The sequence below is a fragment of the Chiroxiphia lanceolata genome, chromosome 22, assembly GCF_009829145.1.
Source record: "Chiroxiphia lanceolata isolate bChiLan1 chromosome 22, bChiLan1.pri, whole genome shotgun sequence".
NCBI classification, from domain to species: domain Eukaryota; kingdom Metazoa; phylum Chordata; class Aves; order Passeriformes; family Pipridae; genus Chiroxiphia; species Chiroxiphia lanceolata.
The window spans coordinates 7,603,038-7,616,114 of record NC_045658.1 but is presented as its reverse complement, the minus strand read 5'-3'; the positions used below and the strand labels follow the sequence as shown (position 1 = coordinate 7,616,114).

The window sequence follows — 13,077 nt, the reverse complement described above, 5'->3', positions numbered from 1 at the left end:
GCAGGGCTGCACCAGCAAGGCACTGAGGCACTGCTGACCTCAGGGCCACCACTGGTGATGTGGCCACCACAGGTGACGGGCGATGCGTGTGCTGGCAGAGATGCAGGTGGTGTGGGTGATGGGGATGATTGTGGTGCTGTGGACGAGGGGGGGCAGTGCAGTGGGCAAGCCTGGTATTGGGGCAGGGATGGTGTGGGCAGCCCCAGGAAGGCGAGGGGCACTGCTGGCGAGATTTATAGTTTTAATTGCTGGAAAGGCAGGTGGTCTGAGTGGAGATGAGCTGGGAGCCAGCCTCGAGCGGCTCTGGAGGGGCAGGAGTGGGGTTGAGCGTGCTGCAACAGCGAGCAGTGCCAGTGGGGAGTGCGGGGAGCTGGGCAGCATGGCGAGCCCAGCCGCAGCGGCCGAGCCGGGCAGCGCACAGGGAACCACGTGCCCTACCCCATGGCAACTCACTTTGCAAAGGGCAGCACGAGGTGATGGTGGGCTGGCGACAGTGGGATGGGGACTAGGGGTGCCTGGGGAGGTGGTGGGGGCTCCTCTGGGTTGGGATATGTGGCCATCCATGGTGGGAGGAGGGTGCCGAGGCATATCATGGTCCATGGGGGGACCTGCTGGCCTCCTCCCGCCGTGAAGAGCCAGGCGTGGCGTGGCTAGTGCTTGGCTATGTCCCCCTTCTTGAGGATGATCTGTCGCTGCCAGGGCGCCAGCTTTGTCTCATCGTACCCAAGAGTCCTTAGCTTTTCTGACTGCTCCTTCTCCTTCTCCTCCTCCTCCCGCTTCAGCTTCTCCTGCTCTTTCCTGCTCAGCAGTAGAGGGCACGGGGCGCCACGGTCACCAGAGCCGCCGTAGCCGCCGTGCCCACCCGCCCAGGGAAGGGGCTTGCGGCACTCACCGTTTCTGCTCCCTGGGAAAGCAAAGGGAAGACTGGGGTTAGCAGAGCTGCAGGAGTGACCAGTGGGTGCGACATCCCCCTGGCCCCAGCTCACCTCTCTTCCTCCAGCTTCTTACGCAGGATGTCCCTCCTCCAGGCTGGCATGCTGGCCAGACGCGCCTCCTCCTCCTTCTCCTGCAACAGACAGCTGTGTTACTGGCACTGCTGGGAGCCCACCCTCGCTGCCGGTACCATGGGGCCACAGCATCATCCTGGTGCGTGACATCACATCCTTCTGGCAGCTGGGCTGAGCCTACTCCTGGCATGGTGCTGGTGGGGTTTGCCAGCACGCAGCTTGCCAACGCGGCTCTCGCTGCCTGCCCTCCGCCGGCGCGGGGAGGAGGAAGGAGCGTGTGGCGTGGCCAGCCCTTGCAGCACACCACAGCTTTATTGCACGACACGCGGGGGCCCACACTGCCCCAGCACCACAAATGCCACACCAGAGGGGAGTGCAGCCCCGCTGCTGCATCTCCCACGCAACACACAGCCACGGCAAGCAGCACACTGCAACCTCGGCCTGGGGCCGTGCACAACAACACCCAGCCCTCCGTCAAGCCAAGCTGCACCACGGCATCGCCAGAGCCACAGAGGCAGCTGAGCACACCCGGGCACCAGGTCCTGCTGCTCACAGCTGCCCCCTGAGCCTGCTCCTCCCGCCCATGCCACACCGCTGGTACAGCCCACAGCATCCTGCAGGGCTCAGGTGTCAGACATCTCTGCCTCCTTCTCCTTCCAAAAGGAGAAGCTGCGGTCGATGAAGCGGCAGACATCCTCCTCGCTGAACTCGCCCAGCTCTGGCACCAGCACCGGCACAGCTGCCACTTGCCCTTCTGGGGCCATGGGGAGTGGTTCTGGCAGGCTCTCTGCTGCTGCCACAGGGTTATCCCCAAAAAACTCCTGCACAAGGTCCTCAAAGCCATCAAGCCAGTGGCGGTGGCCAGCCTCGACCTGCTCCAGCACAGTGCGGTGGAAACGGCGGACGCGGTGCCAGCTGTGGCTGCCCAGGCGGTCAAACATCTCATAGCAGAGGAGGTGACGGAAGCGCCGCTCCTCGGGGCTGAGTGGCATCTCCAGCAGCTGGAAATAGCCCAGCATGAAGAGGTCGAGTGGGAGGCTGTCGTGGGGCATGGGTGAGCCACCGACGTGGGGCAAGAAGTGTTGGGGCCAGTACAGCACCGTGGTGCGGCTCAGCCGCCGGATCTGACGCCCTGGCACTCGGCGGGCGACACTCCTCCAACGGGCCAGCAGCCGCCCTGCCGCCGGACGCCGCCTCCCTGGCCGCCGCGGCCGCTCCTCCCCAGGCACGGCTGCAAGTGCCCGCTTCTTCCAGTGCTCCAGGAAGAGGAAGACAGCACGCTCCTTGCACCCCTTGGTGTGTTTGCGTGGGCTGCTCGGCTCTGGCAGCGCTGATCTGCTCCGCCGCAGTGCCCCATCCCCATACTCCTCCTCCAGGATGGGCTGGCGGGCGCTGCCAGGCGGCTGCACCCTCTTGCACTTGGTGACTCTGGGGAGGGGTTGGAGAGGCCCCCCTGGCCCCTCGTAGTTGGCCTTGAGGCTGCGGACAGAGACGCCGCAGCCCAGGATCTCACGCCGAGCATCATGCCGGGCGCCAGGGCTGCCCACTGCCCCCCCTGCCCTGGGGCCCTCCTGGCCCCCCAGAGTGGCCGGTGGCACAGCCATGCTCCTCGGCAGTGTGGGGGACTGGCTGCTGTGGGCAGGCACGTCCTCACGGGCAAGGGCAAAATGCCGGGATGCCGGGGTGGTGGACCGTGGCACGAATGGTGGCAGCTCCTCCTCTGGCCGCCCCAGCAGTGGCTGCCTTGGCTGCACCTCGTGCATCACCCGCAAGCTCCCCAGCTGCCTCTCCAGGTGCCGCATGTCCTCCTCCCACGTCAGCTGCCCGGCAGGTCCTGGTGTGCCCCCGCGGGCAGGTGGCCTGCACCGGCACAGCGGCGGTGACTGGCTCCCAGGCTGCGGCAGGAAAGAGGGCAAAGGGGCTCTTGAGGCTGTGCCACACGCACCTCATGCCACCGCCACCATGTGTGGCATCCCCAGGTGTAATGCCCCTGCATGCAGGTGGGGTGGTCCCCCCCAGACCAGCTGGGAGCTGGAGGCGAAGCCACACACACCATTTCACCAGGTCCTGAGCTGCTTGGGCCATGCCCACGCCGCGCTCGCCGCCGCAGCACGTGGGACCCCCCTACCTTGCGCCGCTGCTCCTCTTCCTCCTGCATGCGGAGCTGCAGCTTTCGCACCATCACCTGCCGCTTCCACTCGGGAATGGGCCGGCCCTGCTCGTCCTGGCTCGGCACCAGCGCCTCTACCTCCACCGCCACCCCAGCACCTGCTGCTGGCACCAGTGAGCTCCCATTTAGCACCGGCTCTGGCGAGCCCCCTGCCAGGCAACGTGGTGGCCCGGTAGCCTCGGGGGTGGCTGGTGGGGTGGGCGTCCTGGTGGGTGATGGGGAGGACACTGGCGACTCTGCCTGTGGAAGGAGGGAGGGAGGATGGTGGGCACTTGCCATGCTGTGCGGCACTGTGCCACTGGCTCCCCAGGCCCCCCTCACCACCTACGTTGGCCCCTGCCTGGCCGCTGCCGGAGAAGACAGTGGTGAAGCCTTTACTCTGCGGAGTTGGCTTGAGGCTCTTCCCAGCCTTGATCTCGGCCAGCAGCTCTGAGTTGTCACCGGTGGGGGACATCATGTTGAAGGACTTCGTGCCTAAGAGGAGGAATAATGAGCAGTAAGTGCCCTGCCAGCAGCAGCTACTGTCCCTCTGAATCCCCCATCTATTTTCAGGGCACAAGGGTGGAGGGGTGTCTGCCCCCCCACCATCCAGGAGCCCCTGGGACCTCGTTGAGCAGCATCTTGACACCCAGATCACAGGAACAGCTCCATGTCACCCAGCTCCTGGGTCCATGGGACCCCACTGGAGCAACCCCCCAGCACTCAACAGCCTGTCATCCTAGCTCCCCAGACCCATAAGACCAGCACTCCAACACTAGCTTACTGCGTCCATGGCACCCTGCTGGAGCAGCACCCCAGCACACCAACACCCAGCTCCTGCAGCCCCAGCACAGCCCCAGCCCCAAGTGCCACCCCCTGCTCTTGCAGCACTGTGTTGTGTGTGACAGCAGTGACCTGCCTCTGGAGGGAAGACTCCATGGCCAGTGGCAACCCTGGCACTGCAGAACAGCCCCTACAGTCCCCTGCAGCCTCCAGCACCAATGCACCGACAGCCCAAGACAGCCCCACTGCCAGCCCGGAGCCCAGAGGACTGCATGGCACCAGCATCCCAAGGATGCTCATGCCACTGCTCGTGCCACCCGCCCTGCGAGCACCCACCGTCTGTGCCAGCCATGCGTGCGTCCCTAGCAGCCCATGGTGCCGTGCCAAGGCAAAGCCCCTTCCCCGCAGCTGGTGCCCGCAGCTTGCCCCGCTCGGCTGCACCACGCCGGGGCCAGAGGGCTGCGGGTGCTGAGGGCCCAGTGGGGCACGCACGCTGCCATCCAGCGCCGGCTGAAACCCCCCAGCCCCAGGAGCCGGCGCTAATAAAGCGGGTGCCGAGCGATGGCCAAGCCCGCCGGCTGTGGTCAGCAGCGGGGGAGCGGCTGGTGTGCTCACGTGGCGGGGTCACGCTGGCCGGCTGAGCGCAAACAAAGGCCCTCTGTGTGCGGGGCCGTGGGGGCCGTGGGGCCCCGGCTGCCTGCCCAGCCCTGCCAGCCCTGCCTGGTGGCTTCGGCAGCCCCGCACCAGTGCTCGGCCTCCCGCGTGGCACCACTGGCCACCGATGCACAGAGAGGGCTTGGCAGCAGGAGAGCTGCGGGCAGTCACTGGCCCCGGCAGCCATCAATGTCCTGTGGCTGCAGCATGGGACAGTGCCAGGTCAGGCCCCTCTGGCTGTGCCCCGCTCCAGGGCACCCCCTGAGCAGGGAGGAGCGCGGGGCCGCGGTACTTACTCTTCATCTGCCTCAGCGCCTTTCCTCCTAGGGAGAGAAGCAGAGAGGCGGCGCAGGGCACGTGGCAGAGGAAGGATTTGGCCACCGCGAGACAAGAGAGAAGAGAAGCGGCCAGCAGTGAGAGCAGGAAGGGGCGAGCGGGCGTGAGGGCCCCCGCGCCGACACCGGAGGAGAGAAGGACAGAAAGGCCATCAGGAGCCACACGGCCAGAGTGCCACAGGAGGAGACGTGCCAAGGTGGCTGGTGCCACAGTGCAGCCAATGGGACAGTGCCCGAGATCACTCCCCATGCCCACTCGTGACCCCGCCACTTACTTCCCGTGGAGGAGGAGGAGCGGCGGGGGCCGGCGGGGGTCTCGGCCTGCGGGGGTGGTGGGGGGGGCGTCGGGCAGGCGTTGTCAGGCAGTGGTGGGGGTGGCGGTGGGGGAGGCAGCTCGGCACTGGGCTTGCTCTCCCCGTTGCGCATGGTGTCCGCCGAGATGGGTGATGCCTGGGAGAAAGCACAGGCAGGTGTCGCGTGGTGCCAGTGCCAGTGAGCCGTGCACGGGCTCGTGGCACAGGGCTCACCTCTTCGCTGTGCGCCATTCGACGGGGGCCGGGCTGCTCAGCCGCGACGTGCCCCAGGTGCTTGTAGTAGTCACCGGTGCTCGGCTGTTTGCCGAAATTCCTCGATCGCCTGCTGGAGTCAGCCCTGCGCAGACCCTCGGGACTGGTGTCACGCGATGCCAGCTGCAACGGGGGAGCACACCTCAGTACTACTGTGCCTGGCTGTGACCATGGGGCAGAGCTGCGGTGGAGCAGGGCTGTGCCAGCAGTGGCTGTGGGGCAGATGTGGGGCTGGTGGGGATGGCAGGTGCGTGTCCAGGGTCTGCACACGGCTGTACCGGGGCTGCATGCCATGGTGACAGTGTGTGGCATCAGTGCCTGGCACTGTGACCCTTTAGCCTGTGCCCAGAATCCTGGCTGAGCCTCCCCTGGGATAACCCCCTGGGAACAGGAGTGCCGAGCCTCAGCCCTGCGGATTACCGGGAGCTTATCCCGCGCGGGGCTGGGGCCCGTTTCCAAACTTCCCTCTGAACAGGGCTCTCAGGCAGTGCAGCCTCGGCTCACCCCGGTGCATTCCACAGCAGCTTTTCGGGTCGTGCTGCTGCCGAGTGCCGGCACTGCAGGGGGCCGTGCCTGTTTCCTGGTTTTGGGGTGCCACAGCGGTGTGGCCCTGCTCCCCTTGCCGGGGGCCCCACTATCTGCATTTCCCCATGAGCCACCTCCACCCATGGCACTTTCACGGAGAGCCCAGGTGCTTGCTGCCGCTGCCAGCCCCAGCTAAGTCAACAAGTGCCAGCTTGGTGTTTCCTGCTCCGGCTGCTGTGGGCGCTGTGCCAAGCCCAGCTCCCACTCCAGCAGCCCCAATCCCGCTCTAGCACAAAGGTCCGTGCCATCCAGCCCCACTGCATGGGGAACCCACACAGCTCTGGCACTGCTCTGGCACACGCCTGCACCTCCCCAGGACAGCCCATTACCCTGGGAAGTGCTAAGGAGCCAGGGCTGTGCACAGCAAGCACTATGAAGTCCTGAGTCCCCCATGCACGTGGCACACACTGCTCCACCGAACCCCCCACCCCATATGCCCCATCCCCTGTGCTGCTGGGCTTTGCCAGTGCCCTGGCCGTGGGGCCATGGCCATGCACAGGAATCTCGTCCCCAGTGGGGTGGTGAGAACCATGGTAGGGGGTCAGAGCAACCCTGAACCTACTGCATCCCTGTGACCCCCAGCCCGCCATGGGGGGCTGCACCCCTCTTACCTGTGCACGCCTGGCTGAGCCTTCTCAGCTCCTGGCAGCACTGGCTGTGCCACCCGACACCTGTGGCGCGGGTGACACTGGAGCCGGCCGCTCGGGTTACCGCCTGTGCCTCTGCCCACGCCCAGCTCGGTGTGGTGCTGGTGGCACTGCCAGGGCTGCATGGGCGTGGCTGCCGTGGCACGGTGCTGCCAGGTGCTCCTGCCAGCACAGTGTTTGAATGGGGCTGCCCAGTGCCATGGAGCCACCAAAGCATCGCTGGCTCCCTTGCTGCTGGTTGCACCCCAGGCCCCCCAGTGTGTGTGCTAGTGTTGCAGGCATGTAGCCTTTAGTTGAGACTGTCCCCTCCCAGTGCAGGCAACAGCTCCTCAGAGAGGATGGGTGCCTGGTGGCATGTCCCCCCCCTCAGCTGTGCATGGGACACCGTGCAGGGGACACCGTGCATGAGGCCGTACCTCTCGGCGCAGCGCCTGGCTCTCCACGTGCCGCAGGTTGTTCTTGGCCCGCACATAGATGTCAGCAGTGTGGGGGGCGGTGGGGGGTGCGGGTGCAGGGTAGCCAGGGGGTGGTGGGGGTGGCCGGGTGGTGGGGGGTGGGGGAGGTGGTGGGGGGAAGGCAGGGGGTGGCGGCGGCGGGGGGCCCTCGCCTGCTGGGCCCCGGCCCCGTGGCCGCGTCTCAGGGTCCAGCATATCCATGTACGCCTGCATGTCCGCCAGCGCCGGCTCAGGCACCCCTGCACAGGGCAGGGGGTCAGGGGGGGCTGATCCCATGCCCCCCGCCCCGCGCCCTCCGGCCCCGCACTCACGGGCGGCAGGGGCCCCGGGGGGGCCGCCCCTCTTCTCCCCGGTGCTGGACTGGCTGGAGTGGCAGGAGTCGTAGTTGGAGAGGGTGCTGGCAGGGGAGCCCACCTCGAAGCGTGCCTGGGGCGCCGATGCCGTGGTATTGGGCGATGACATGCCCGAGTCAGGCTGCCGGCACTCCCCATCTGCTGAGGGGTCTCTCGACAGCACACGGTGCTCCACGCTCTGCTGGCACAGCCGTGGGGTCAGGCAGCAGGGCGGGGGCGGCGGGGCCCTGTGTGCTCCCTGTGTGCCTCCCACACACTCGGCCCTGGGTGCTGCCATACCATGTTCTCCACGGTGCGCAGGTACTGGGCGCAGTGGCTGTGGCCATTGTAGTCGGCGAGGTCGGCCGCCGTGTAGCCATCCTGGTCACGGATGCTGAGGTCGGCACCATTCACCACCAGGATCTGGCAGCACTGGGGAGAGTGGGGGGGCATGACAGGGCTGGAGGGAAGCCCCCCCTTGCCCTGACATCCCACTGGCCACCAGCACCCACCTCCAGCTCGCCGTTCTCGGCGGCGTCGTGCAGTGGCGTGCCGCCCCAGCCGTCCGTGGTGATCTCCCCGCCATGCAGTAGCAGCCAGCTCAGCACCTTGGCGTGGCCACGGCTGGCAGCAAAGTGCATGGCTGTGGCCCCCTCAGCGTCCCGCTCCGACAGACTCACCGTCGTGAAGCTCATCTGCGTGGGCAGGCGGACTGAGCGCTTGTGTGGTGAGCCCCATGCCGTGCCACCACAACGTGCCACCGTGCCGTGCCCCGGCAGTGCTTACCAGCCACACGATGACAGTGTTGTGGCCCATCTGGGCAGCGGCGTGCAGTGGGGTCATGCCATCATGGGCGCGCACGTGGGGGTCAGCCCCACAGTCCTGCACCAGGTACTGGATGATCTCCAGGTGGCCTTCCTGGCAGGCGAGGTACAGCGGGGTAGCCCCCGTCTTGGTCTGGGCACTCAGCGTGCTGCAAGCGGGGCACAGCGCCCGTCACCTGTGGCCACTGACATCGGCAGCGCTGGGACGGGGGGTGTAGGATGCAGGGACATGGGAATACGTGGGACACGAGGGACATGGAGGGTACAGGAGACGCAGCTGGGGGCAGGCAGGGCACTGCTCGGGCTGGGAGCCGTCCGCCCCGCGGTTCCCCATGGGTCCCCATGCTGTGGCGGCGGCTGCAGCTGCAGCGGGAGGTCACTAAGTTAATCAGCCTGCTTAGGCTAAGCTCCTTCCTCCGGCTGTTTTTGGACACTGCAATTTAGTTGTATTTTAAAGTAAGCAGCTTAGGCAGCACCGGCCACGGAGCTGGTGGGGAAAGGCCAACCTGCACCACGGTGCTGCCCAGCCCTGCTGCCCCCCAGCAGCCCCACTGCCCTGGTAGTCCCTCGTCCCAAATTGCACAGCCCGAATTGCACAGCCCGACTCCCGCATCCCACATCCTTTACCCCACATCCCACATCCCATGGCCCCATATTCTGCATCTACATCCCACATCCTACATCCTGCCTCCCCACTCCGCAGGAAGCTGTTTTATTAAGTGCTCCATAAAAAAACCTGTTGAATATTTAAAAAAGGAAGAGCAATAAATACTCTGGTCTGTTATCGCAATGATCGCAGGCCCTTAATAATTGATCCCTGTAACTGTGAGACAGGCTGTGGCCAGCACTACCTTCCCACTGTGCTGTGCCATGCCATGCCATGCTGTGCCATGCCACAGTTCACTAGTGCTGGGCTAGCACAGCGCTGGGTTCTCCCCAAGCAGGGGCTGGGGATGAGGCTGGGGTGGTGGCAGTCTGGGGTGCAGGGGACAGTGGGAGCACAGGCACATAGTCCCTGATAGGCTTTTCCCACTAACTGGGGGGTTAAGCCAATTGGGCAGCACCAGTAAACTGCTTTGCCAGATGGCTGAGACCCCATGCTGGGCCACCGGCTGCCAGAGACCCTCTGGGTTGGTGTGAAGGTGGGCTGGGAGCGCCAGCATCCTGCGGCGGCACTGGGGATTGGATTTCACGGCTGTAATGGAGCCTCTGGGCAGGCACAGGGAGCAGGGCCAGCCCTAAATAATTCAGGGGGAAGGTGGTGACAGCAATGAAGGAACCCTGACAAGAAGTGTGAAAGCCAACGCCAGCACTGCACCACACCGGGGCTGACACAGCGGGCACCGAGCGGGAGCATTGGCTGGATTGGGGTTGGGCTGGGGCTGCAAGAGTTAATCCCAGAGGTGCTCAGGGCTAAGCTGGCACACCTGGGGCAAGGGGATAAAGAGCCAGGGCTGGGGCTGGGGCAGCTCTGGCCAGTGAGTGCCATAGGATGTAGGGATCCCTCGATGGGCTCTGTGGCCCTGCCTGGAAGGGATGAGGGAGTCTGGGGTACCCAGGGGCAGAGGGGTGCTGAACCCTGGTTCAGCTCTGCTGCCTCTGGAGCACCCTGGATGTGGGGAAGCTGTGCAACCCCTTTCATCTGCAGCCCTGGAGCCTGCCAGGGACAGCATGGAGCAACAGCACATCCCCCCGGCTCCACTTTGGCCAGGTCTGTGGGTTATTTCTAGTGGCCTCTGCCCACTGCAGGAAATCGGATTAGGGGCCACCTAATCACCTGCTGCAGCCTTGTAGAAAGGCCTGGCACCAAGGGCCCGCTGTGCCACGTAGCCTGGAGGACCAGCTTGGCTCCAGGTACTGCTCAGGAGCCAAAGCGGAGATGCTGCTGTAATGAAGCCGTCTGAGTGAGGCTGCCACATCCAGCAACGCCCATGGCCGTGGGCATGTGGAAAGGTTGTCTCATGCACAGGAGCAGCCTCTCCTCGGCGGGCAGCCTAATCCATTTACATAACAGCAGGCAGACAAAGGCGGCTGTGTTATCGCCCTGCACCAGGAGCCCAGAAGCCGACTCAGTGGCCGGTGGCAATATTTCTGCCAGCGCTCGCCGCTCTCCTCCTCACCCTTTCTTTCTGGGCCATAAAGAAGGCGCAGCTGACTGCCCGGCCTGATAACTCGGCCACATTGCCCTTGGAGCTGGAGGATGTGGGTGGCTGCAGCATTCGTCCCCAGTGCTGGCACCCTGCCCAGCGGCTGGAGGGAGGGATGGGGCAGCAGACCCCAATCTCCCACTAGCCCCTTTCCTGAAGGTGAGTGCCAAGCCTCCGGCAGAGCCCTTCTCACTAGCAGCAGTGGGGGCTGTTACCTGGGGCAGTGTCCCAAGAGGAGTCGCAGGGAAGGGAAATCCCCTTTGGCCGCAGCGTAGTGGACGGGCAGTGCTCCTGTGTTGGTGGCTGCCATGGGGTCACTGCCTCCGAAGCGGAGGAGCCAGTCGATCACCTCATGGTGACCGAAGCGGGCTGCCAGGTGTAGGATGGTGGCACCGGAGTTGTCTGTGTCCTGCAGGAGGAAGTAGAATGACTGTGGGCACCAGGGACCCAAGCACCTCCAGCAAGGGAGTGTATGTGGGGCTGGGGACAGTGGGCAGCTGTGGGGCATCCCTCAGCCAGGAGCTGGTCTCGGAAGGGTGGGCTGGCCAGGATGGAGCAGTACCAGAGTGGGGGCACAGGGCATTGGAGGGACCAAGGGACCAGCGTGTCTGCCCTCCATCAGGGCCTGCATCTGTACACAGTGAGTGCGGCACAAAGCCCTCCTTGTTCTGCCGGCGGCGGAGCCCCTGCCCGCAGGCAAGTCGCCGCCGAGCCCCGCTGTGCCGCCGGCCCGTCCGCCCTCCACGCTCGGTGGGGCGCGGACAGAGCTGGCCCCGGGCCAGGAGGTGGCCGATGCTTGCTGACCCCGTCCTTCTCGTTTAATCCCCACTCCCAACCCCGCCGCCGCCCGCTCTTCCTCCGGCCGTCACATGTCGTTAACTCTCGGCCGGCCCCGGGGCAAGCCGCTTACCGCCCCGGGTCGCCGTTGTGTAACCCCGGGAGGGGGCGGCAGCCCCCGGGAATCTGCGCTGCCCTCGGGGCTGAGCACCCCCTGGATGCCGAGGGCTCTCTGGGTCCGTCGGATGCCGGCGGCCACGCACAGCAGGGCCGTGCCCGTGCAGAGCTGGGGGCACCACGCGTGGCCGTCTCCCCGGCAGCCGCTGCTACCCACGCGGAACCGCGGAACGTCTCCCGGGCCGCCCGCGCCACCGGGGGCCCGCTGTCCCCCGCCGCCCCCCGCGACCCCGCTCGCACCTGCACGCCGCAGCCCCCCTGCGTGAGCAGCCACTGGAGACAGGCGAGGTTGCCGGTGGCGGCGGCGTCGTGGGCCGGCGTGGCCCCGTTGCGTGCCCGCGCGTCCCCGCGGAGCGCAGCCTCGGCCGTCAGGTACCGGAGGCAGGCGAGGCGGCCGGCGCGGGCGGCGTGGTGAGCGGGGGAGGCGCCCAGGGCGTCCCGCAGCCCCGGCCGCAGCAGCCCGGCCGCCCGCAGCCCCCGCAGCGCCTCCACGTCGCCCTGTCGCGCCGCCAGCAGCGCCCGTTCCAGCGCCATCCTGGCCCCGGCCCCGGTGGCCCCGGCGGCGGCCCCGGCCCCGGCGGCCCCGGCCGCCGCTTGGCACTGCGTGGCGCTCCCGCCCCGCCGCCCCCCGGCCCCGCCGGCTCCTCCTCTCCCGCCCTCGGGGCCGCCCCTCCGCCCGCCCCGCCCGACGGCGCGGCGGCTGCTCGCTGCTCGGGACCCCTGCAACGCTTCTCCCGGCCCCGGCCGGGGCAGCCGCGCTTTGCCGGGCGGCGGCTGGGACGGGGACCGGGACGTGACCGGAGCCGGCCCGGGAGTATCCCAAGAGCGGACCGTGCCCGATTGCCGGTGCCGCCGTCCGCGGCTTTCGGAGCGGCCCCACGGGTGTCACCGCCCGCCTACGTGAAAGGCGCGGAGGGGATGGGCTCCTCCGGCAGCCCCGACGTGCGCTGTCGGTCCCGGCAGCACGGCCAGAGCGGGGGGCGCTGGAGGGGCGGCTGCCCCGCCTCCGCCTGCCGCGGGGAGCGGCATCGCGGGAATCGACGGCGGGACCGTGGGCAGAACGGGCAGCGGCGGCCTCTACCGCAGGCACGGGGGCGGGCAGAGGACGGCGTGGGCGGGCAGGCGGGGACCCCCCAAAGTCAGGACCGCGGACAGCGACAGTGCCTGTCGATCAGCACTGAGGACAGCGGCAAGGCCGTCCTGCCGCCTCCCTCCCTGCCTGCCCCCCGCCCTGCCTGTCCGGCTCTCCCGCCCTGCCCCGCCGGCGGCTCATAAAGCTGGTACCGAGCGCCGGAGCAACCGAGCCGCGCAAGGTGAGACTACGGCACTCCCGGCCCCCCGCACCCCGGGCCGCCCCGCCTGTCGGCAGAGGCTCCGGCCCCTCATGGAGACGCGCCGCCGCGCCCGCATCAAAGACAGGACGCTCAAGACGCTCATCCTGTCGCCGGTCGGCGAGGCCGTGAGTGCCGCAGCTCCCGACATCCCCGGGACCCCACGAACCGGGCCCTGGATTACTCCGGCCCCTGCCTGGTCTCCACTGAGAGCTATCCCTGCCTGCTCGGGACTGTCGTCACCACGCGCCCCAAAAGCCCTGGGCACCCCGCGCAGCTCTGTCCCAAACGGAGAGCGGGGCCGAGAA

General features: G+C 67.2%; 1 protein-coding gene across 1 annotated transcript; it reads right to left on the bottom strand.

The window, feature by feature from the left end:
• Positions 1 to 182: 182 nt before the first annotated feature.
• On the bottom strand, positions 183 to 11,972 carry ESPN (espin). The gene is made up of 13 exons (XM_032709239.1): positions 11,679 to 11,972; positions 10,700 to 10,893; positions 8,300 to 8,486; positions 8,026 to 8,208; positions 7,814 to 7,945; positions 7,143 to 7,712; positions 5,456 to 5,617; positions 5,204 to 5,378; positions 3,506 to 3,651; positions 3,136 to 3,417; positions 987 to 1,066; positions 893 to 904; positions 183 to 798 (listed from the first exon to the last, which is right to left on the bottom strand). The coding sequence occupies exons 1-13, from the start codon at positions 11,970 to 11,972 to the stop codon at positions 651 to 653; spliced, it is 2,565 nt and encodes an 854-aa protein (XP_032565130.1). The 3' UTR covers positions 183 to 650.
• Between the last annotated feature and the right edge of the window lie 1,105 nt (positions 11,973 to 13,077).